We start from the raw sequence: 25144 nt of genomic DNA, 5'->3' as shown, positions 1-25144 counted from the left end.
AGGCAAAACTATACTGATGTACATTTAGCAAGTAAGTTGTACAATTCTTTCTCTCTGGCCAACCCAAATCAGGCAGAAAACTTGATGCCAGTAACTTGTCAACAGGAGGGAATAATGGGGATTTTTGATATAAGGAATTTTAGCAAGCCACTAACTCTGCAGAGTGGGGAGCAGAAAAGAAATTTTTAATAATTGTTTGAGAATAGAATCTGCATGAAATATAGGAAAAATAACTGCTGAAAGCTTTGATCAGGCATGCTTTTGCAACAAAGGTCTTCAGTTTGGCTTCTCTGACCTTTGGAGTCTTATTGTGCTGTTCACTTACAGTTCATGGGGCAGCTGCTCCTTTCCATTTCAGACAAGTGCATGACTTCTGTGCTCACTACCAGGCCCAGCACAAGTCATTGCTAACTCATTTGTGTGTACAAGGTGCACACCAAAGACTAGTGTTTAAGAGAGAGACAAAGGCATCAAGTGTAGAGGAGAGGATAGAAAAGATATGGAAAAGAGCAAGATGTCCTTTTGTGAAAACCATTTTTTAAATTTGAAAAACCCTACTTTTGGATGTTTTCTCAAAGTGAAAAAAACCAGCTAAGTCTCCTAGCTATTAGTTTGAGTTAAGTTGCATGCACTTTGAATGAAGCAAGTATATTCACAGTCCAGCAGCATTTCTCATGCCCTTGCTTGAAAAGACGATCCTCCTATCAAAACATGTAATAAAAATCAATTTGATTAGCTGTAGACTGTGTAGGTGAATGAATTCATGGACACTTTCCATGAATGTGAGGAAGACAGGATAAAGAGTGACAGGAACAGGAAAACATTGATGCTGAAGTCTGATCTACAGTATAGTACTTTTGAATTATTTGCTATTCAGATGACATTTTTGTTGTCCTCAAAATTCAAGAAAGCCCCTGCATGTACATCAAAGCACTTTGGTTCTAGTTTGGTTGCTTTCACTCATATAGAAATGTACCTTCTTGTATGATTATCTTGATGATTTTGAGAGTCTCTTAAGAAGACTTGAGATACTGAGAGACTCCCTTCCTGAATACCTTTTTTATCTAATGTCCTCATTTCTATAATGTTCCATAGTTTCAGCAGCTGCACTGTTTGACCTTATAGGAATGACATTCAAATTAAGCTGAATTAGAACATTCCAGCTGTAATTGTTATCTTTTTCTACTGACCTTTGTATTGACTGTTTCCTTCCTCCATTATTGAAAGGAAATTACTGGGAGCCATTTTCCAGCCCTCCTCTTCTTCCTAGATTGGGGGGGTGGGGTTAAAAAAAAAAAAAATCAGACTATTAATAGGTAGAAACTTTGCAAGTATGAAAAAAATGTTGTAATTTTAATTGGATTTTTAAAGATTTGTTTTAATTTGAAGAATAAGATTCTGTTGTCTCATCAATGAAAATCTTCCTAGCAGGCTATAAGGAAGTTTTATCCCCTTGAGTGAAGGAAGGGGGGTGTCTGTTCATCAGTTGACCTACTGAGGTCACAAGAATTAAACTTAGGCTTGTTTGAACATGTAATATAGGTAGGGACTTGCAACATATAAGTGAAATTACCTTTCTGTTTTTTCAGTTTACCCTTATTGTAGGGCTGCTCCCACCCCCAAAAAGGAATTCCCAGCTTGTGAGTAATTCAAAACTGTTGAAACCTCATTTTAATCTGTAATCAGAAAGAAAAATAGTGATCTCTATGTATCTTGCAAAAAAAAATATTTTGTTTCAATTTTATCAAAACATTTTGATATTTCCTTTTCTAAACTAAATGACGTTGACATGTTCTTGGAATCATTTAATTTCATTGAACCAGTATTTCTGACAGAAAAACTTGTCAGAAAATTATGAAAGTTTCTTCATGTTGTATCAGTCATAAGTCCTCAAAATGTTATAAGGTAACAGTTATCAGTGGGAAATTAGATCACTGTTTGGGGAGGAGGTGAATGTAGACTTATGCAAGAAAACACAAGTTTATCAGGCTTTGCTAATCAATGTGCAGTCTGTAAACCATTAGTAATGAGTAAGATGTAAAGTGCAGCTCCTGGAATAACTAAAATAAAACCCCTAAGTATGCCTCTAATTAGGTGCCATTGCATACCTGCTATCAGCAGATACAGTTGTGGCCAGCTCGTTTGAATTATTAAATACCTGTTTTTAATTAAAGTGTTATTACAGTAACTAAAGTTTGGGCCCAGCAGGACATGCAAAACCTAAATACATTTATTACTTGTACCTTAAGTTCTATAGATACACTTGAAAGAGATTCAGGAGTTTCTTGACTGATCATCAAGAACCATTTGGGTGAAGTATAAGCAAGAGTTCAAGGATTTGACACCCAGAGCTCAAATTCCCAGTTACTGTAATGTATTTTCAATTTTTGCAGGGTGTGGCATTTTGAGATTCATCCTTGGATATTTTGCAGTAGGCAGAATATATTCCTTTTAACATTCTCCCATGATATTTTATAGAAAATTATTAAATCATGATGTTCTAAGAGGAAATACTGACAATTGTTAACTATTTAAAAAAAGAAAAAAAACCCAAAATACCAAACAAAAAAACCCCCAAACCCCCACCCCAGAACAGCCTAAAAATTGGCCATTTGTTTTTAGCCTCTTAATAGCATAGGACACATTAATGTTTCTTTTATTGTTACAAATCAGCCAATAAGTCATTTTAATTACTAGCTTCAATGATTTTATACACTGATGTAAATAATAATGTTGTGTTAGTTTTATTGATTTTAATCAAAACCACTGTGTCTAAAGGACAGTTGCAGAATGCTGTTCTGTATTTCCTCTTGCCTCTATTAACAGCATAAGAGTCAATGTAATATAAAGAACTTCTCCTCTGAAGCCAGTTGATGTATTTTTCTATGTTCAGTTGATTGATTGCATGCTTCTTCTGTGTAGTGTGCTAAGGCACCTTCAACCACTAATATACATTTCAATCTAAGCAGAGATATGGAAATAACAGTTTGAATATACTTCTGAAGCTTTCCAAAGCCTAGCCCACACTAGGTGATTCTCATTCAACAGCAGGGAAAATTTTGAATTGACTCCATTGTGCACTTTTGCTATGGACATTTTGCTAATCAGTTTCACTTAGGACAAAATGTGTCTCGCTGTTAAACACTTCTGGATGAAATCTAGGAATGCACAGCCTTGCTCATATTCAGTGAGACAGACAAGTTGCAGCATGTTACTGGGCAAAGCAGTCCAGACTGGTCTAACCTGTGTACTGCTATTGAAAAGAGGGATCATATGGTGCTGAAGTTGAGGGTTGTCTTTTTTTTTTTTTTTTAGGTGCCCAATGGGAAATCAAATCAGCACCTTACAGAGAAAAGACAACAAAGTTACTTTGATATCAAGTATGCCTTTTTAAAGGCTACTATCGGGCTTTTCAGAAATATTTAAATCTTCTTCTGGGATCAAACTCTTGTTTTCTTTAAGAACTGAATTTAGGAGCAGGGTGTTCTTTTTTTGTCTGTATCACTATGACTTATAGCCTATACTTATTTTAATAAGAGTCCTGCTGTTAGAACTTTTCCAAATATTTCTCAACTGGTCTTGGATACTATTTTTTCCCCTGTCAGTATTATAACCTTGGAGAGAATGTTCCCTTTGTTCTTTCTCAATGAACCATAGAGAACCTGTTATAATGGCTCAGAATTTTGCTTGACAGGACTTGTGATGACAGAAGAGATGAGAATGACATCAAGTTATGAAGCCCTAGAGCTTTATATTGGTATTTCATCCCATTTCAAAACAACCTTGAGGAGGCTGTGAAGGGATTGAGATTAATTTTTGGTATTGTTGGTTCTTACCTTGTGAAAAGTGCAAAACCAACAACGAATCAATTTATCCTGTGAAAGTCAGGTTTTTAAGTAGAAGAGTGAGTTGCTATCCAGTTTCAGAAGTTTGGGTTGGGTTTGGCATTTTCAGCATGCCTGAACATTAATGTCTCACTTTGACTTAGACTGAAGTATCTGGAACAGCCTTTTCCATTGCCTGTGTGAGACCAGAGGCATCACAGGGATTTGTTCTGGGTCAGCTGGGTTGGGAAGGAGCAAGGACAATGGCAAAGCTATTAGAGGACACCCTCGTGAATGCTCCCCAAAGGAACTGGTCTGTCTGAGATGCTACAGGGTTCCGTAACTGTGAATGACAATGGTCTTTAAAGTCTCTAATTTTGAAAGCTTTTCTAAGCTATTGCCTTCATACATGTACTTTCATCTTTCTGATCGAGTTCTGCAGTGTATGTGCTGATTTAAGCTGTTACACCATGAAGTGGTCCCACAGATCTGAACTCAGCACTAGTGCAAGTCACCAGAAGTCTTATGGACAACATACAACTTGGTATCAGTATTATTTGGCTTAGGTCTGCAGGCGTTGCACTTTCTCCTCTGTTGCTCCCCTGGGTTGGCTCCGGTATGCCACTATAAGATACAATGAGGTGGTACCAGTAATCACCTTCCACTGCTTGCAGCATTATGCCTTCGCTAACACTCTTACAGTGCACCCTGTGATAGTGTCAGCCTGATGGCAAACAACTGCCTGAAGACATGTGTGACTGGAACGTAAAAAATTTCCTGTTTGCACAGCAGCAGCCACTACCCTTCCTAGTTGGCAATGCAAGATCAGGCTTAAAGAGCTTGGAAAACACATTTAATGTATGCTGTGTCTTCAGCCTGCTGTGCATCTTCATTTACAAAGGGAGAAAAAACCCACCCCAAAAACCCCAACTTTATTTTGAATGACCCAAATAGCATCTTTGCTTGTTGAAAACACTAAGTTACAAGTTAACACTTAGATATCTACCTCCAAACTAGATAGACTGATGCTTCCTAAGTTCATGTAGTTTAGGTTCCTGGCTAGCTGTTGAAAGCTTTGGCCAGATTAATGGATGTTGTCCAAGAAAAGCATTCTTTTCTCTTTGGTTGTTCTAGGATTTAAAATTAATTTGCGTAAAACTTGCAGTGAAGAGTAAGCTTTGCCCCAGAAAACTCGCCCTTCTCCTCCACATACTTGGTGAGAGATTAATGACCCTTATTAAAAAAAATATATATATGTTGTTTCAACTTTGTTTGTATGATAAAGTAAATGAGAAACAAAAGTTGCTGTTTCAGCAAAAGCCTACAATTTTTGCTGCATAGCTCGCTTTTGAAGATGCCTTCTGGTCACTGTGCTGTTTCACAGGTGTCTTCCTCAGTGAAGTTGCTCCTGAAATAATTTGCAAGCATACCTTCTGTGAAACCAGACCTTAGTACATCAAAGATTTCAGGGAGTCTATCATACATTAAGTAGCGTCTGCTGTGACTTGAAGCAAAAAAGTGTTCATACCCTAAGAATGTGGACTGAAAATGCATGACTACTATTTACAGGCTTACAAAATATTGGCTTACAGGACAAGACACATCTGGCCTATAGGGGAACTGTACTTATAAATTAGTTTGAAATGCATGCAAGCTCTGATCTGACTGAGACGAAGGTTCTTGTTTCCTAGTTCTTGTGTGAAGGGGTGGCAGTAACTAACTTCTCTGTACCCAAGACTAAAAGTGGAAATGCTTGGTTAGATAGCTGGGTGGCACCATTTTGTTATCTGCACAAAAAAAGCAACAGTGCTTTTCAAGTGCACACACACTGTCTTGGCAACAATGTCAAAGCCATAAAGAGTATTTTTCTCCTCATCTATGTCTCTGGCAGTCTGCATCATGTAAGCATCAGCTCTTCCCAGTGAGCTGAGTCATGGCCATGGCAAAATGGCCACTCCTAAAATACGAGAGGTTAAATTCAGTTGCCCAGAATCACCAAGGTGGTTGAAAGGCTGACAGGGACTGACCTCAGCCAGTTCCTCTGTCTTCTGAACCCAAGCCTGAAGCCTTGGTGACCAGTCTAATGTAAATTAACAGCCTCTGCCCGCACATGGCTGAATAGGCTGGACTTTGGCTCTGTTTTCATAAACTAACTGTTTTTACTGCAGGAAACTTACTTTCTTTCCAGTTTTCTGTGGTTTTTTTCCTTTTGTTTTTTCCTTCCCTTCTTCTTTTACTTTTTTCTCCTGTTGGGCTTTTTTCTGCAAAGCCACCTCCTTTTTGGCAGCCAGTTCTGCAGCAACCTGAAAGAGATGGAAAGGAATGTGAAGACCTGATCAAATATTTTCATGTGCAAGGTGTGTTAGGCATGCTGCAAGAGTTATGAACCAGTGTGTATTTTTCCTCCCTCGCTTTCAGCTTTCCAATATTGGGGAAACACGATATCCAATACATGTTGCTTTGTAGCCCTCTGAATTCTAGAGTGGCTGACTGTTAGAGAATTCTTTTTAATTTATGCTGAGGGCACTCCCACCTGCAAACTTCAGCATAGGTACTGACTATCCCAATATATCATTGGGAAAGACGCAATTTCTGTGTCCTAAACTGTAAGGACTTCTATGAAGTAAGACCAATTCCTGAAACCACCCAGAAGCACAGTATCCTAAGTAGGATAGAAGCTTCCTCTGGACTTGGACTTGGATTATGAATTTATCTTAGCATTTATAAGGCAGATTGATTTTTACAAAGATGGATTTTGAGAGATTGCCCTGAGGCATGTCTAATTTCAATATGTGGCTAAAGACTGAAATTTTTCTAGTGAGTGAGATTGGATAGAGATATTGTTACAAACTCTGACAGATACACACAGATAGCCCATCATCTTTATCCCTACAAGCTAGTAGCAGGTGATAACTGAGTATAGCTATGTAATTTTCCACAACTTTAGTTCCTGGCCATTTATACTTTATTATCTGAAAAAGACAGAGGGTGAAATTTGCTGCTTCTACTGTTCTCTTGTTCCCAGGCGCCTTTTATTGTGTTCTTTTGTAAGATCATCTACTAATGAGTGTAAATCAGAAAATCTGTGGCCATTAATATTGGCAGTACCATGAGAGGGTAGAAAATAAAAAATTTGCAATTGTAAGATGTTTCCTGTAACAGTAAAACATTTTGTTTTCTAAAGAATGCCTTTTAATGCATTGAAGATTGGACAGTGGAAGGGGAATGACTAAAAGGGCTATACTTTGCAGCCAGTGAAATTTCATTAGCAGATTTCCCCAAGCATTTCAGTATCTTACATTTAATTAAATATGGTAATTTAAACCCCGAGCACCGTTCAGTCATATCTTGCGGTGATAAGCAGTGAAGCATTTCATTCCATGGGATAGATTAACAGATTGACGAGAGTTCAAAATAGGTTTTTAGTGTCCCAGCAGGCCTGTTGTATCCAAAACCAACAGAGCTACTCAAAATGTATCCTTTACTGTAGGGCTAATACCCTGCCAGAAATCCAACCTTGCCACCTCCACCTCCACCCTCTGCTCTGACTCGTAACTGTTTCCAGCACCTCAGGGGTGGATTTATCCAGCAGAATACCTGTAAGCACACATGTGATTGACAAAAGGTTTTAATTTTAGGCAGTGTTTTTGAGATCTACTGGTGATGTTTTAAGTATATCCAGACTCTGATTGGAATGATTTACTTTCATGTTTTTATACAGATGAATGATACTGAAAGCGGTTATATAGAGTTTCTGTTCTCATGAACCTGCTATAATGGGACTGAATGGTTGAACTGTCCTTATCCTTCTGTCTTGCCTTCATTAGTTTTGTAAGGTGGCAAGAAAAAAAGTTTACTGTTTTCAGAACTGCAGTATGAGCTATGGTGCTAAGTCTTGAATTAACTGTTCCCTATATGGGAACAGATTAAAATGGTGCTTGCAGTTAGCACCGAGTGAAATGTACAGTAACACAACAATCCAAGTCTAGAAACGTGCACAGCAACTGCAGGCAGAGGTTGTGTACATCCAAATAACACCTGTACAGTCTTCCTCTTGGATGCCTTGGCAACATATATGTAGTCTGAGATGCCAAGTAGTTTTGGTGAAATGCTCCAAAGCCATGCAATTGGCAATGCTGTCAGCATCTGGAGCCTGACTTTTCTGAAGTGGCGCTCTGCTTCCCAAAAGAGAATGACAGCAAATATAACTTTTCCTTTTCTGTGTCAGATGCATCTTCTCCACTATACTCCTGTGGTGCAGCTTCTGCAGCTCTGCTTTCACCTCTGTTCTAAGCAGCTTCATAACTGCAGAGGACTAGAAGCTGGGGTGAAGCTGGCTGTGTATCTAACCTTGAATGATTTGTACTCTTCTATACACAACAATTTCCCCTCCAGCTACAAGAAGATGCCTGAAGAATCTGACAAAAGAAGAGGAAAGGAAGGGAAGGTCAAGCAAAGGTTAGTTTGAGATACTAAGCAATTCACCCACATTATAATACAGTTTTTATTCCTGAAGAAAACTTCATAGTGGAAATAAAAGCAGATGTCTTCCTAAATTATTTTAGACTGCCCTTTTCTTTGCTAGGTTGCCTCCTTTTGAAACGGTGCTGAAAGCACTTAGAAAACTCTTAATATTGGGGAAGAGAATGTGCATCAGTAAGAATAGATGAATTTTAGTCCCCTTTTTTTCTAGTCTTCTGTAGGACTCCTGTTGTGCTAGTGATGAGTCTTCTCCAGTAACATTTTCTTCCAAGGCTGAAAAGGCATTTTCCTCTAAACTGATGTCAAATGGACTTTTCTATTCATACATCAGTTCAAGTGTGTTTCCAAACTCTTGCAGTGTAAATCCCCTTTTTTGGGAAAGAGAGGGGCCCTAAAACAGAGTGCAGCCTATGAATGGAAATGCTTGATGTTGGTTTATGAGACAGGTATACAAAAACCCCCAGGTGCCAGTAGGACTAACATATTCTATGTTCCTCAGCCATAGAAAGCTTGGTGTTGGCTCAGGCAAGCTGATACTTGAGGTAAATGTTCTTCCTCAAGAGTAAGACTTCCCTCATCTCTTGAAAGACCTTACTTGAACTTCTTGTCTTTTATTAGTGCTGTGGGCGTAGATGAAATGCAAGGATAGAGCGAGTCTGGGAATTCTGGATCTCCAACTGCAGCAGGTGAGAGACAGCCTCAGAGCATTGTAATTCTGGCTCTAAAACCATTTTGAACAGAAACACTTTATATGCACATAGCCTGGTGTTCCTAGAGAGAAAATGTGCTCTCTTTTGAGTATTACCTCGACAGGAAAAAGCTATTTTTAAACCTAAGACAAAACGCCCAAGATTCTTCAAGAAAACAGGTCTCCGAGATGAGAAGAGATGCCATCCCTGTGTCCCAGAGTAGGCTGCCAAACTGCCCATTTGTATCACTTGTATGTAACATGCAGTATGCTGTAGATGTGCGTGCCCCTATCTTGCCCCCCTAGCTTGAGGACATTTAATTACAATTCTTTCTGTAGGCTGATGACTTCTGTAAGGTGATATTATTTTTTTGTCAGTTGGAGGAGATGGTATTTTCATCATGGTGGGCCTGGGAGTCTGTCTTATCAAGCTAGCTGAGGGTCAATGCTCTGGATTTGTTTCCTCTTGCAGGCAAATCCATTTGTGTAGCTTTTAGTAATGTAGTGTTCTCCTGTCAAGGCATTTCTTGGGCATTGTTTACTTTTGGGTGTGTACCTGCAAGCAAAGCTTAAGCTGTTAAAAACAACCCCAGTGATCTGTTTCTTGCAGGAATGAATTCAAAACATTGGGTGGGATTTCATAGCTTTATGGGATCTTGCAAAATCTTGCAGTTGGCTTTAATAGTCATGCATTTCAGTCTATGATTGATATATGCTCTAGTCTTTTTCTGTTTGGCAGATGTCGCCCAAATGTAGTTTAACTCGCCAGTTAAAATCACTCTTGTGTTTTCTGGCAAACGCTTCAAAATGTTAGTCTCCACTGAATGTGTTTATGAAAAATCTGTTAGCTTTGCTTGGTGTAGTGGTGGTGGGTTTTTTGTTTGTTTGGTTGGTTTTTTTAGGGAAAGTGGGTGGTAGAGGTGAAAAGGGGTTGTTGATGCTGCCTGGCTTTAGGCATACAGCCTTAGACTACTGACTTCAACCAACAGAGATCATGTTCACTGGCAGTGGAGAGCTGCTGGACTAGGAGTCTACCTGCTGAATGGCTTCACTAGTGAATCATTGTCTGGAGGTGAATGCATCTGCCCATTGTGTAGCTTAATAGAGACTGAGTACCACTTCCATCCTCCTGCATGGTTAACTTGAAATAATCAGAATATTTTAAGGCTTTGAGGTGCCCAGCTCCAGCTGGCAGCACTGTGTGTTTAGCACTTGTGAAAATCTAGTCTGATAATTTCTAAAAGGAGCATCCAGAATAGTGTGGAACAGAGGAAAATAAACATGAGTGTAACTGTAGGCATCTACTGAAAAATACAGTTGGTATATTTGCTGTGGAGATAAAAGCATATTTGCAAGATGCTGGGTACTAGAAAGTACAACTCTGCACAGCCTCTTGAATCATTCTCTGATGCTTTAAAGCTATTTGTGATCTATTCATTTGGTAAAAGTGAGTAAGATATTACACATGGGGGTGTATATGTGAATATTGCAGTACTTGATTGCATTTTACTGTCCCTACCTGGGACATAGTTAGGGACATTAAGTAAGTACTAACTAACTACCGGGGATCTCTTGCACTGCCATTCACAATCAAACTGATTACTGGGATTTGTGGGGATCTTTAGCTGTTGGTAATAACAAATACTAATTAGCAGCATAATACTGCACAGAGTGCCAAGCGAGGATCAGGAGCATATGTTTGCTAACACATACTTTTTCTCACCCCTTCTCTAGATGCTGCTGGATCAGATACTGTGATTACAGTAATGTGGAAATGACTTTGTCCTCCATGCAGCAATTGAATGTACAACCCAAATCTTGATAAGTAAGCATCTTTTATTCTGATAAGTTATTTAATATTGGAAATGAGGGGGAGTTGTGAGAGGGGGAATGTGCCTGCTAAATGGCAACTCTCTTGGCTTATTTTCATGGTAATGAGACTTAATGAACTACAGGAAAAGATCATAATTTTGTTGGCAGCAGTATAAGGACAAAGCTAAGAATTGTCACATCTGATGATTATGTTCAGAGCAAAATATAAAAAACCTTTAGGGATACAGATGCAGGGAGATTACACAGATGTCTCAGAATCAAATTTTCTCTTAAAAAGTAGGTAGAGAAAAGTTTCCTTTCAGTCAAGAGACAGTATATATTTTTCTGACTAAACCACCAAGTACTTTGCATTGGGATCTCTTTGGCATATCTTTTTGAAAGGTATTTGTAAAATGTCATGAAAGCAGTTTGTGCAGAAGGCCAGCTACATTACAAAGTCAAGTAAGGTCAGAGTTGTCAAAGGATAAAGAAATATAGAATGTATAATAATGCAGCAATGGTTCGTGAAGTGATTAATTTGTATTTTATTTTCCCCAAAGTGTCTTTACCTAAGTCTTATAAAATGCTTGCTTTTTAAATACAGTTCAGTCCTGATTTTTTTTCACGGAGTTTAACTTGGGAGTAACCAACCCATTCACAGAAGCTAATATATACAAGAGGTGAAATCTTGCCTCCCCTGAAGTCAAGGACAAAACTCCCATTAACTTCAATGGGGCCAGGATTTCATTTACTATGTTGCCCAGTAGGCCAGTGTGGAACAAAACTGGTTGCCTTAGGGATTTTTAATATGTGGCTGACTCAGGTGAACAAAAAACGTTTTACTTGTCTGACATTCAGGTAAAATCATGAATGGACTGAACTTTGTTTTGCCAGCTGCATTCTGGGTATCTGTTAAAGTTATGTGACATACATTCTGTTCTCGGTTGTATTGGCTAAAAAGGGAGAAAAAATGGTCCCAAAATTCTTTGAAAATCAGGTAATTGCTAGTGAAAATTTTCTGGGAAAATAGTTGTCTTTTTTCTTCCAGGTATTTTTCTTTTATGCAGGCAAAAACAGGCAGTAAAACAATCTCTCTAGACTTCTGGCTTCCTTTTTTTTTTTTTTTTTTAATGCAAAGAGAAAGCAGATGCCCAGGAAAGACAGCAAAATAGCTGAAAGTGGGAATTGAAAACTGGGAGTAGGAGAGGAAGAATGTGTTTCTCCAGAACCTACGACCATACCCAGTTTTGCTCAGTATAATATCTTGTAACATTTTCTTTCTGAATTGTGTTTATCCTTGTTGGTAGCAGGTCTAATTAGCCTAAAGTCCCCTGAAACCTTCTCCAGCAATAAGCTGTACTTGCTGGGTGGCTCCCCTGCTGCTCAGAGCAGCCAACAAAGCCTTCTTGACTCTGGCATGTGTTTCTACTTTAGAAGCTGAAAACTTAACCGATGGGTCTCCTTCACTCTGTCTGGGACTGAACAACAGAGTGGCTTAGAGGCCAATGGGGTTGACCTTAGCGCACTCTGAACTTGGCTAAAACCAGGAGTGTGCCCTGAGCTCAGTTTTACTGAGGCACGGAGAGCTGTTTGCAGCTGTTTTCTTGCATATTTTTGTAAGCAAAGTAACTAATGGTTAGAGTATTGTGCTTTATGCTGGGCTAGTCTGTATTTATATCCCCTCAAACCATATAGATGCTGCTAGCATGTCCCAGGCTTTTCCCTATGATTCCAGGAAGGACTGAATCCAAAATATTTTTTTACCATACCTGTGTTAGATCATCAGTTGCAGGCAGCTAATGAACACAACAGTCTGTCTCAACAGGGGAGTCTTAAGGATCACAGAGGTCAGTTTTTGACAGTTTAGTTTTCCTAGCCTGCAGTAGCTACCATGCCTTGCTCACTCAAGGGCCAAATCCTGCTCCTGTGCAGAGCTTCCTGTTTATAATTTCCCTCAACAGACTCATCATCCTGGGAAGATCGTTGTGGAGGGTGGAATTGGCTCTGAGTGCCAACCACTGCCTTCACTGCTTCAACTGGCCTTAATCACCTTCTCTATGTGACACCCAGATAATCAGCGGAAGAGATTATCGGCCATTTCTAAGCTGGAGAAGTCAGAAGAGGGATTTTAACAGGAAAAACATCAAAGTTCACTACAAGAATATGTAAGATAAATTAAGATACTTCCTTCACTTGAATGTGCCCCTTGTTCAAGCTTGCTTAATGGATCCTTGGCAGTAAATCAAGGTTTAGGACACAAACTCTTCTCTGCTTAAGCTAAACTAATTATTGCTAGACTGTGCTGATACTGAATGCAAACACACTGGAACCAATTTTAGCCTCTGGGGTAGCTTTGGATGACTATTTTAAACCAAGGCTCTTTAAACTGTTTAATATATATTTCTACTAGTAGCTAGCACCAGTCTAACTACACAGATTTTTTGCAACAGGAGAGCAACTCTTTGTAGCTGAGCTCTTTCCTCTTAGCTCCCTCAGACATTTATCTGTGTAACTTGCATGCCTGAGCACCTTCCGCCGTGACTAAGTGGCTGCACATCCTGAAAGGGAATAAATTTTGGTAGTGAGTGTTGTGGTTTACCTTGGAAGAAAACAATCCTTTCACTTGCAGGAAAATGCTCTTTAACAATAAGGTTCCTGGTGTGCTAGAGGCCATTGTTATGAAAAATTACTTAAACAGACATGTTTTGTGGATATTCCTTCCCCAATCCTATTAACCTTTTGCATTATAGGAGTTGACAGTACCTGCTCTGGAGTTTTTTGAGAAAAAATAGCCATTGAACCTCCTGCCTCTTCAGTAGGATAGTCAGGAAACTTGCCTATGATATGCCTGTGTGAGAAACAATAGATGGAAAAGGAATTAAAATCTGTAATTTTTCATCTAGTTGACAAAGATGTTAGAAGGTGGGGAAGCATACCCTCCCTCGCCTCCTAGTTGAAAACAGAGTGTATTACCTCCTATGACACTGGCTTCTTGTCCAGTAAATCATTAAAACAGTTACTAACCCGTGTGTCTTGTCCTGTGGCCCACCAAACATTGAAAGTTCTCAGGGAATTTCTTAGGACTGCACATCACTTCACAGCTGAGAGACTTAGCTTAAAGTGTTTGTTTATAGCTCTGCTCTCTGCTTTAAACATGTAGCTTTTTTTTAAAAAAAAATCATTTTATTTAAATCAGGTTTTGATCTACAAATTCCAGATTGTATTTTTGTGTGAGGGTCTTGCCCTTAAAAATTTCCAATGTACTTGGACAATTAGGTGGTGATGGAAGCTGGGGAGGGGGCAATGAGGGGCTTTGTAGTAAGATTTCATGGATGGCATGGATAACATAGAGTGCTTCCAAACCTTTCAGAAAGAGATTAAAAGATATAAATAATAATTACGATCTAAAGGCCATTTATATTGATAAGAATGTTTTCACATCTTTGACTTTTATAGCTTTTTGGATTACATCAGTAAGACTTTTTGTTTGTTTGGTAATATCAGGAAGATTTTCTGTTTCAAAGAAAATTCTGAGCCTTCAGAAAAATCCTTGCGCTACTTCAAACAGAATGGTAACATTTCCTCTAAATGAAATGAAATTTCCCTTGAGAAGAAAATAGCTCAGAAAGGTCAATGTGATTCATAAAAATGGCTTTCATTTTTTTTAAAACAACTGGTACCTTAAGGGATTTTCTTAGTCTACTGTTAAGCAGTAGACTCAATTTTAAACTGAGAACCTTGGAACAGAGCATCAGTTATGTTTCTATAGTACCATGTGTACAGTTTGGATCCCTAGCTAGTATTAATGTAATACAAATTACAAAAGAACAACCAACCATTCACCTGTGATTATAAGCTCTGACTTGCATGTTCAACAATTACTAGTTCTATATGCAAACAAATGCAAAACTTCGGTCACTGCATTCTCAGAAACCAGTATGCATAAACAAAGGGATGCCATTGTTAGTGGTGCTGTGGTTTTTTTTTTTTTTTTTTTAATCTAGTAAGAATGGGATTTTGGCCTCAAACCTGCATCATCTAGTTAATTTAATGTTAGATCATGTTTCATTTTTACAAACAGCCAGAAAATGGCTCAATTTTGTGTTAAATGCAATCTTGTTTTAAATGCTGCTACAAGTCTAGCTTACAGCAACAAATTTCTCAAGATCTGATATTAAGGCTGTTCCTACTTTAGTGATGCCAGCTGGGAGGAAGGAAAGGCAATATGCTCTGTGGGTGAAGAATCAGTCTGGAGTCCACCACCAGAATGTGGTATCAGTGCCAGCTTTCAGTATTTATTAGTGTTACATTTGGTATTTGTATTAGCTTTTACTTTCAAATCATTTACAGCTCTTGGAGATGGAAATATTTACCCTTTGGGTATGTATGATGAGTGTGTATCTGAGTGCTGTAGAAATTCTATCAAATTCTCAAATTTGGAAGTGGGTTCCAGTTTGTTTATAATTTGTATTTTGTTTGATTCTTCTGCTCACAGCCGGTGCAGCTGTTTGAGATGACATAGAATCATAGAATCATTTAGGTTGGAAAATACCTTTAAGATCATCCAGTCCAACAATGACATGGCTCATCGCATCTTTTTGTAGCGGCTACAGTAAGCACTTCTGTTGAAAAATAACTTGAGGTGAAGAGAAGGTAATCCCAATTTTTTTTCACACATGCGGAAGAAGTTAGAGCATGGTGCTAGTAATGCCAAGTTCACAGGTTCAATCCCTGCTTACTGCAGGGGGGTTGGGCTTGATGATCTCTCAAGGTCCCTTCCAACCCAAAGCATTCTATGATTCTAAGAAAAGTGGTTAGTACATGGTTGACAGCCAGCTGTCTGGGGACTGGGTCTTCGGTTGAGGGCAATGCAGAATGTAAGTTCCCATGATCATTGGTGACCTGAGAGCAGAGAGCTACCACACATTTCAGTCATGCTAATTCTTGAGGGACATCTGTGTTTTCTGGATTTTCATCCTTTCCTGCATACTGTTGTTTAGTGTATCAGTTGCTGTCTAATGGTCAGGGAGCAGTATTCTTAATTCTCATTTCCCTATCTGACCTCTTGTGGGTTTTCCTCTTTCTCTTCTAGGTTTAAATGATGTCATGGTTTAGCCCCTAAGCATAGTTTAGCAACTAAGCACCACGCAGCCGCTTGCTCACTCCCCCTACCCCGATGGGATGGGGGAGAGAATCGGAGGAGTAAGAGTGAGAAACACTCCTGGGTTGAGATAAGAACAGTTTAATAATTGAAATAAGGTAAAAAAAAAAAAATAACAACAGTACAATAATGATAATAATAATAACAATATACAAAGCAAGTGATGCACAATGCAATTGCTCACCACCCACTGACCGATACCCAGACAGTTCCCGAGCAGCGATCGCTGCTCCCTGGCCAACCCCCCACAGTTTATATGCTGAGCATGATGTCATATGGTATGGAATAGCCCTTTGGTCAGTTTGGATCAACTATTCTGACTGTGCCCCCTCCCAGTTTCTTGTGTACCTGGCAGAGCATGGGAAGCTGAAAAAGTCCTTGACTAGCATAAGCAGTACTTAGCAACAACTAAAAACATCAGCGTGTTATCAACATTCTTCTGCTACTAAATCCAAACCACAGCACTGTGCCTGCTACTAGGAAGAAAATTAACTCTATCCCAGCCGAAACCAGGACAAATGACTACAACTTCAATCTCGTAATGCCTAGAAATCATGCACATGCATGACCCTTATAGACAAATTCTTCTCTTTATGAAACCCTCTGAGTTCAGAGGTTAAACCAGGAATTCATTTGGCCTGTAAATCTGCACAGAAAAATGCAGTCATTGATCTTCCTGGTCAAAAGTCCATTTTAAATGTAATGAATCTCAATTTTCATTTTCCACTCACTTTTTGGCAGCATTCTACTTGGAACCATCACAATGGGTTGTCTCATGCATTTGTCATAAGATGCTAATTTGGATTCAACTGGACCTAAACTATTTTGTATAAGCTTGTTTTACAGTTGTTGGTAATGACAAAACACCAGGATAAAATGAGTAGCCAGCATGCACTTCATGAACAGCCAAGGATATTCCTATATCTTTGTTCCATCAGATAAGCTACATGTCATCTATGGCTCAAGAGGGTGCCACCAGGCATGTCCCACTTTGAACAGTGAATAGCTCTTGAATTAGGAGGATCCTTTCAAACATGTAGAATGATTTTGAGCTTGCTTTACAATATTAACTGTTCAAATAATTTTAAACTGCCCTCTCCTTTTGAAACTTCCTAGAAACAATGAAGTATTCATGATTAGAGCCAGTTCTAAGGCAATAATACTGAAAGAAAATTAATCCAGATGATATAAGAACTTGCTCCAAACTCGAGTCTAGCATGCTGTTTTGTTTCCTGGAAGTGTAGAGGGGAGAGCTTTACGGTGGAAATTCTTCTTGGTTCCACCTGTGTGGCTCTAACGGCACTTAACGCCTTCTTTGCCTCTGTGTTTAACAGCCAGACCGGTCATCCCCAGGGTACTCAGGCCCTTGAGCTAGAGGATAGGGATGGGGACCAGAATGGAGCCCTCATAGTCCAGGAGGAAGCAGTTAATGACCTGCTATGTCACCTGGATGCTCACAAGTCTATAGGGCCCGATGGGATCCACCCGAGAGTACTGAGGGAGCTGGCAGAGGAGCTTGCCAAGCCACTTTCCATCATCTATCAGCAGTCCTGGTTAACAGGGGAGGTCCCTGATGACTGGAGGCTTGCCAATGTGACGCCCATCTACAAGAAGGGCCGGAAGGAGGACCCGGGGAACTACAGGCCTGGCAGCCTGACCTCGGTGCCCGGAAAGATTATGGAGAGGTTCATATTGAGTGAACTCAACAGGCATGTGCAGGTCAACCAGGGGATCAGGCCCAGCCAGCATGGGTTCGTGAAAGGCAGGTCCTGCTTGACCAACCTGATCTCCTTTTATGACCTGGTGACCCACCTGGTAGATGATGGAAAGGCTGTGGATGTCATCTACCTGGACTTTAGCAAAACTTTTGACACCGTCTCCCATAATATTCTCCTTGGGAAGCTGGCAGCTCATGGCTTGGACGGGCGTAGTCTTCGCTGGGTAAAAAACTGGTTGGGTGGCCGAGCCCAGAGAGTAGTGGTAAATGGAGTTAAGTCCAGTTGGCGGCCGGTCACGAGCGGTGTTCCCCAGGGCTCTGTTTTGGGGCCAGCCTTGTTTAATATCTTTATTGATGATCTGGAGGAGGGGATTGAGTGCACCCTCAGTAAGTTTGCAGACGACGCCAAACTGGGTGGGAGTGTTGATCTGCTGGAGGGCAGGATGGCCCTGCAGAGGGACCTGGACAGACTGGATCGATGGGCCGAGGCCAACTGTATGAGGTTCAACAAGGCCAAGTGCTGGGTCCTGCACTTCAGTCACAACAACCCCATGCAACGCTACAGGCTTGGGGAAGAGTGGCTGGAAAGCTGCCTGGCCAAAAAGGACCTGGGGGTGTTGGTAGACAGCTGGCTGAACATGAGCCAGCAGTGTGCCCAGGTGGCCAAGAAGGCCAACAGCATCCTGGCTTGTATCAGGAATAGTGTGGCCAGCAGGAGCAGGGAAGTGATTGTCCCCCTGTACTCGGTGCTGGTGAGGCCGCACCTGGAATACTGTGTCCAGTTTTGGGCCCCTCAGTACAAGAAAGACATTGAGGTGCTGGAGCGTGTCCAGAGAAGGGCAACAAGGCTGGTGAAGGGTCTGGAGCACAGGCCTTATGAGGAGCGGCTGAGGGAACTGGGATTGTTTAGCCTGAAGAAGAGGAGGCTGAGGGGAGACCTTATTGCTCTCTACAACTACCTGAAAGGAGGTTGTAGTGAGGTGGGTGTTGGGCTCTTCTCCCATGTAGTTAGCGATAGGACGAGAGGAAATGGGCTCAAGCTGTGCCAGGGGAGGTTTAGGTTGGAAATTAGGAAAAATTTCTTTACGGAAAGGGTGGTCAAGCATTGGAACAGGCTGCGCAGAGAGGTGGTGGAGTCACCATCCCTGGAAGTGTTCAAAAAGTGGGTAGATGTGGCACTTCGGGACATGGTTTAGTCTAGTCTACCCTTGATTGGTTTAGTGTGGACTTGGTAGTGTGGGTTAATGGTTGGACTGGATGATCTTACAGGTCTTTTCCAACCTAAACAATTCTATGATTCTATGATTCTAACCACGCTGCAAACCAAGACTTACAGAAGGTGGAGCTGCAGAGGTTCCCATAGTCAGCAACTAGGCTGAAAATTGAACTGGGGAGTAGAAGAGCATTATACCTGCACCTGCATTGTTCGTTGACTCCAAAAGTTGAGTTGCAACTACAGTCACTGTGTAAGGCTTTAGCCTGTTAGAGATCACTGAGTGTGAAATGCAGACTGGTGTTTGTTAGATTGCTCTCTTGGTTGAGTGAAAAAAGAAAACTACTTGGTCTGCATTCCCTCTAATCTGCCCAGCATTTATTTTCAATATTCATAGTCCTTTGACGCTTTCCCTGCACGTCAGTCACTATATCTAGCTGACACATTACCCACAAAGTTCACGCATCCTGATGCTTTCTCTGCATGTCACTGAAAAGGCAGCACTATGCAAAAACTAAACTGGTGGTCAGGGGAGTCTGAAAGTCTTGTTGCATGTTGATGGGGAGAGGAGACTGTAAAAAGCTTAAGCTCTTGGTAAGAAGAGCATTGGAGTGTGTAATATATTTGAGAGACATGGTACATGTCAGAAACACCTGGTTTTGAGGCAAGTCAAAACTCAGTGAATCTGTAACTTATTATTGTCTCAACATTTGCAGGAGGAAAAAAAAAAATATCCAATTGTGCTTTTCCAGCATCTCATAAAAATGTGCAAATGCCAGAACTGGAAGAAGCAACTCTTATTTTCAGTATGATTGCTTCAGTGGGAGTGTTGACAATGTGTTAAGGAGTGCAAGCAAAAGCAGAAGCAAATTCTATTGCAACTATCAGGTTTCATATGCAGGATGCAGTTCTAGTGAAACTGTTTGCCTAAATGAACAAATGAAATTTGTAAAAAGTACGGCTGCTTGGTAGGACTGGACTCAGTGGCTGTGCAGAAATCAAATAAGGTCAGATGGGACGGTAGGGCTAGGAAGAAACCTCCACCTTGTGAGAAACTTCAGCAGTACCCTAGGAAAGCCCTTACAGACTAAAGACCCCAAAGCCTGCTGCTTCCCATTCTGCAGGCAAGGAGTTGAGGATAGTTCTTGTGGGTGACCTGCTCCCTGTTACATAGTCACAGGCCACTGAACAGAAACTTGTGTTTGGGAGCCTTGCTTGCACTGTTGCAAATCAAACTGATGTGTGCCAGAGTTCGCAGTAGGCAAAATGTGTTTCTTTGGGTGAGAGCCATTGCTTTAACAGAACTACTAAATGTTTCTGTGCTGCGGAGGACATTGCTGAAGAAGTGACCTTTAGAAACTGTGGTATGTGAGAAATCCATTACTTTTCTGGAAAGCAGTGAAATCCTGTCAATGGGAACATAGCATGGGTTTGGTAAAAAGCTTTTCTGTAAAGCCATCTAACTGGAATGAATGGGGGCCCTAAATCTGAATCAGACCAGCTCAACTGGAAGAGTAAGGGGATGAACAAAGATGGAGGAGTGAAAAGAGATTTCTTCCACTCCCAGCAAAGTAAGAAAAGGATCTAATAAGATTCTTGCACTGTTTTTCAAGTTACATTCTGTTCTCTGGTTCACTGCTACTGCTCTCCCCTTTTCCAAACTTACTCCTCTTATAATAACTTAGATCCATCAAGCGTAATTGAAAAAGAATGATCTTTTATGGTTTGCAATGCAAACCCTTTTGTCTCCGATCATGTAGCACAGAGTTCTGGCTCTTCTGGGCTCAATTTTTGTTTTAGCACACAACCTACATAAATGTTCAGGTTTTAACTAGGTTCAAATGGTTCTTTAACATCTCCAAATCACCACCAGACTTGGTATGAGTCAGTGTGATTGGCAGTCTCTGCTCAGCACCGAATGCTGTGGCACCTCAATTCTGACCTATAAAACAAATTCCTTGTCTGTGTGATGACCCTACACTGTGCTACTCTCATCTGCTGCTTCCTCCCCTCCTCTTTTCAGGAGCATCACCGTTTTTTTCCTAAGTGTTTTCTCTCTATTCCATATTGCTTAGGGATGGTTATAGTTAAGGTTAAATATGGCTGTTGATTTATGAGAACACACCATTGATTTAAACATTTTGTCTGGTAATAGACTCAACAAGTTACTACCTACTCTGTTCTCTGCCATGATTTTACATGTGTTATTCTTTCTTTTTGGCCGTGGCTTCTCTAGCTAATTGCATAAAAGGCCTTGTCAGGGAAAATAAAAAATTGTTCTTTGGAGGAAAAAGAGGGTTTAACTCTTTTCAGGGTAAGAAAGGATGTGGGCTGTGTGCAGAAGAAAAGGCATGAATGATGGCTATATGCTCTAGGTGGAGGGACAGCAAACTGTTTTGCACAGAAAAAGAATAAAAACAAAGGGGAAGGGGGGAACACTTTAAAGAAATAAACCCCTCGTTGTTTTGTAGTTCTTGCCTGTTTCTGTAATCCTACCAGTTCTCTCAAACTACTTAAATAGCAGTATTAGCTTATTTTAGGTATCTTTGCTGCAGCATTTTCTTTCCTGGTGTGTGCTTTCTTTAGCTCTTTGAAAATCACTTCCAGAAAAAATAACCTACGCAAATATAGAATTACTTATACAGCAAGATTAATTTCCACAGGCTTCTTGTTATCTTTAATGGGTTTGGACATAGACATATTACATTTTATGTTTTATCTAAGGTATTGATCCTCCGAGCATTTGCTTGTATGTGTGATCGCTATGCGTGGAAGTAATTCAGTGGAGTGACTTGCAGGGAGAAGTGTTTGGAGCATTGGAAACTTTATTGTTCTGGATAAATACTTGGCTTTAAAAATTTAAGATCAAGTGTTGTGAGACCAACAGTGTGCAAGAAGAAACATTCCCATGGAGGAATGAGTGTGAAAGGTTTGTGGGGAAAGGTGGTATCCTTTATTGCAGTAATTATCATAACTAGAAACAATAGATGGTCTTTGGGTACCCAGTGCCTGCCTTAAATCTGAAATGGTAGAAGTGAGCTTCAAAGCCAAGTAATAGTTGGGAACAGTTGTTGGAGGGGACAGACCTAAATGTGGAATGCGGTAATTCTCTCTGATAGTTTTATTACATGTAGTATTATTGGCCAGGAAAGGTAGACCTTTGGCTGACCCAGTACAGTTCTTAAGCTTCTTGAGTTCTTACAGTTGAATAGTTTGTTCTGCTTTGCCATAAAGTTATTCTACCTTTTCAAAGATCCTCCTGGTCTTTTAAGGATAGCAATAGGTAATTTGTGTACTAGAGAAAAGGGAATCTCTGTTCCCCTTCAGACAGACTTGGGCTACGAGCTTTCTCTGTCAGGACTCCTGGTTATCCTGCTTCCTGCTGTAAACCATACTGGAGGAAGGAAAAGGACTGTTTGACATATTGGTAACTTCAAAATTCTGACAAAAATTACTCCTGGTTCAAAATGGCAATAGGTTTTTCTCCTTGAAATGAATCGGAGACATGGGAAGGTAGCACTGTAAATTACTGCTAGGTTTTTAAATGGAAGTAAAGGGCAATATGGGCATGAATAATGCCAGGGAGAAACAAAAAGATTTATTTTACAGTTCCATTATTAGCTTGAATTAAAAAAAAAAAATAGAAAAATCATAACAAAAATTTGGCAATATCAACTCTCACAAAATGTTCTGGTGCTCTGATTTTGCATGTCCCTCCCTCCCCTCAAAAAATATTTTGCCAAATGTTTTCTCGGAGCTCAAATCTGAATTAACTCAGGATTGGGAGAAGTCACATACTGACCTACGTAACTGAACTTCTTTGCAAGAGCTAATAACATCTAATGCATACTGAAAGCTTAGACAAACCTAGAGAAGATGAGTATTAAATTTACCCACCATGGTACAAAATGGAAATAAGATTAAAAGAACTGGAAAGCAGATTCCTATGAGGTTATTTTAGGTTTTTTTGGCTTGACTTCTGCAATGCATAACAGTCTTGGGCAGAACTGCTGGTAAGCCTGGTGTGAGGCTCTCTGCAGTAACAGTGAAAGCATCTGCCAGGGGAACTAAGGACAGCTGGATGTGCCACCCCTGCCCTTGGAGGGAATGGTTTCCGTTGGCCTTGCCAGGCCTACTGGTAACTGCCTTGTTAGTGAGGAATTAATCAAATTGACTGTACACATTTGTGTTGGGGTAAAATTTTGCTTATCAGAAACAGGCCTGAGAGAACCAGAAATCCTGCCTTTTTGCTTCTCTGAAAGCTACAGAACAGATGCTGACATCCAACACTGTACCCATGTTTTGCTTCCTAGGCCTACACTTCTTTTAGTGCCTGTCCTTCTATTTTGGACTTGCTCATCATCAGATGACACACAGTCAGACTGTCCCTAGGCTTATTTCCAGTGTCAGCTTCCTGTTGACTGTCTACAGCCTTTAGAGGAATGCGATTCTGTCAACCTGGCTGTAGGGAGAGTGGGTTGAGCGATCCTTCCTGCGGAGGAGGAACTCCCCTCAGGGCCCAGCACCTCGTCTGGGGGACTTGGCTGATGGAGTAATGAGTACTCTGGAGTGCGCAACTCTCATTAAACTCTCATCTGTTTTGATTTTCTTCTATCTTTCCATTCTCCTTACAGCGAGGTCAAAAATACAGAAGCTGACTCAAAGAAATGCCAGGTCAAATTCCCCTTGTGTTTACTGAATTCCTTACCTTCGGTCAGCTTATCCTGCCTTCACAGAATGCCGAACCCTGACTCAAATTGGCAATATTTCCTGTGCTTAGTATTAAACTTAAGAGACTGAAACAATTATGGCCAGTTTTAAGCAAGATTACTTTAACTCAGACTAGAAGCTTTGCGAGAATAGCTTTCCTGCAGAGTCAGCCAGAGGGAATCAATGGTACTTTATTAACACAATATGAATTCTGTAGGGAGGAAAATAAAGCTTGCGATTTTTGTAGCAAGGCCAGCCAAAAGAAATAACTTGACCTCCAACATCACAAGTTTCTTTGGGATTTGGAGTGAAATGGAGTATAGAGAGCATTTTGTCTTGGATTTGTTTATGAGAAATTCAAGCAATTGCTTTTGCTTCTAGAAGTCAAGGTGTTAGCGAAACAAAACGCACCTCTATGGAAGGGAAAGCAGCTGTAAACTGGGCATGGCTGCTTTAAATTGTTTTGCCATGGCCCATCACTTTAATCTGAAGATAATGCTTTGGGGAGGGTTGAGAAATGGTGCCCTGGACAGGTTGCCCACCTGGAAAAGTGCCAGTTGCACCTAAGCTCTGTGTCAGCGCTCTCAGGACTTTGCCCTCCTCCCTGTTCTGAAAAGGTTTTGCATATGCTGTATTTCTTCTGCCACCACCTGACTGTGAAAGGTACTTGAAGTATTTCAAGGGTATTAGTGGTATTAGCTGATTAAAAACTCTCTGAAATGTCTGTGCTCTCCCTGAACCTATCGCTCATACGCTGGATGGATAGTTGTGCACATGCATGATAAATTCAACTTACTTGGGGCATGTGAATCTCCCTGCATGTCCTATGTAGCATATGCACCCTTTATATCTGTTTGGAAAATTGGGGACTAAGAGCCTGAAAATGAACAGAGAAGCTTTGTGCTTTGATCTACCCTTATTTAAATACTGGAATAAATACAGCACGGCATGTAAGAGTAGTATGTAGCCTTTTGTGTCAGTGGTTAAAACAACCTAGCCTACTCGATGCAAGTGTGGTAAAATGATGTGATTCTGGTTTGCAGCTGCTTGCATTCTTTCACGGTGTGATGAAGATGGGTAAATCTGAGGTGATATTGAAGGTGGCATCAGATACATTTCAGTAGCTAGATCTCTGTCTGCCTTATGTCTATAGTATCAATGCAGAAAGAAATACAGTCCAGTCTGGCATAACTTCAACTTGCATTGTTTTTTGCCTCCCTGGATTAAAATGATCTGTATGTGCATACTGTCCTCTTCAACCACTATATCATGGCTGTCCCATTCATGGATCACTGTGCCTCTGACCTGCTGCCTGCCCATGATTTGACTTTAAGCGTTTGTAAAGGACAATGTGTAATCAGCATCTGTCAGGCATCACGTTACTGCTTGGGAGAGTGGCTTGCTACTTCATTTAAGACCAATATCATAGTGCTGTGCTAATGGCACTACTTGTAGCTAAGACTGCACTTCCTTTAAAAGCACTTGTGATGCAGAAGAAAAACTTCAGTAGGGAATAAGAAGCTGAAAATGGCACATA

General features: G+C 40.5%; 1 protein-coding gene across 1 annotated transcript in view; it reads right to left on the bottom strand.

Moving 5' to 3' along the window:
* The window catches only part of DRC11 (dynein regulatory complex subunit 11), a 118514-nt gene that overhangs the window by 56124 nt on the left and 37246 nt on the right, over positions 1-25144 (bottom strand). Inside the window, exons 7-9 of the mRNA XM_075711189.1 lie at positions 13570-13654; positions 6002-6127; positions 1191-1266 (exon numbers count right to left, since the gene is read on the bottom strand). Of these exons, the coding sequence (XP_075567304.1) occupies positions 1191-1266; positions 6002-6127; positions 13570-13654 (287 nt within the window). The remainder of the gene's footprint in view (positions 1-1190; positions 1267-6001; positions 6128-13569; positions 13655-25144) is intronic.

This window comes from Pelecanus crispus, chromosome 5, assembly GCF_030463565.1.
Source record: "Pelecanus crispus isolate bPelCri1 chromosome 5, bPelCri1.pri, whole genome shotgun sequence".
Lineage (NCBI taxonomy): Eukaryota > Metazoa > Chordata > Aves > Pelecaniformes > Pelecanidae > Pelecanus > Pelecanus crispus.
The sequence above is the reverse complement of the archived record's forward strand: the minus strand, read 5'-3'. Positions and strand labels throughout refer to the sequence as shown.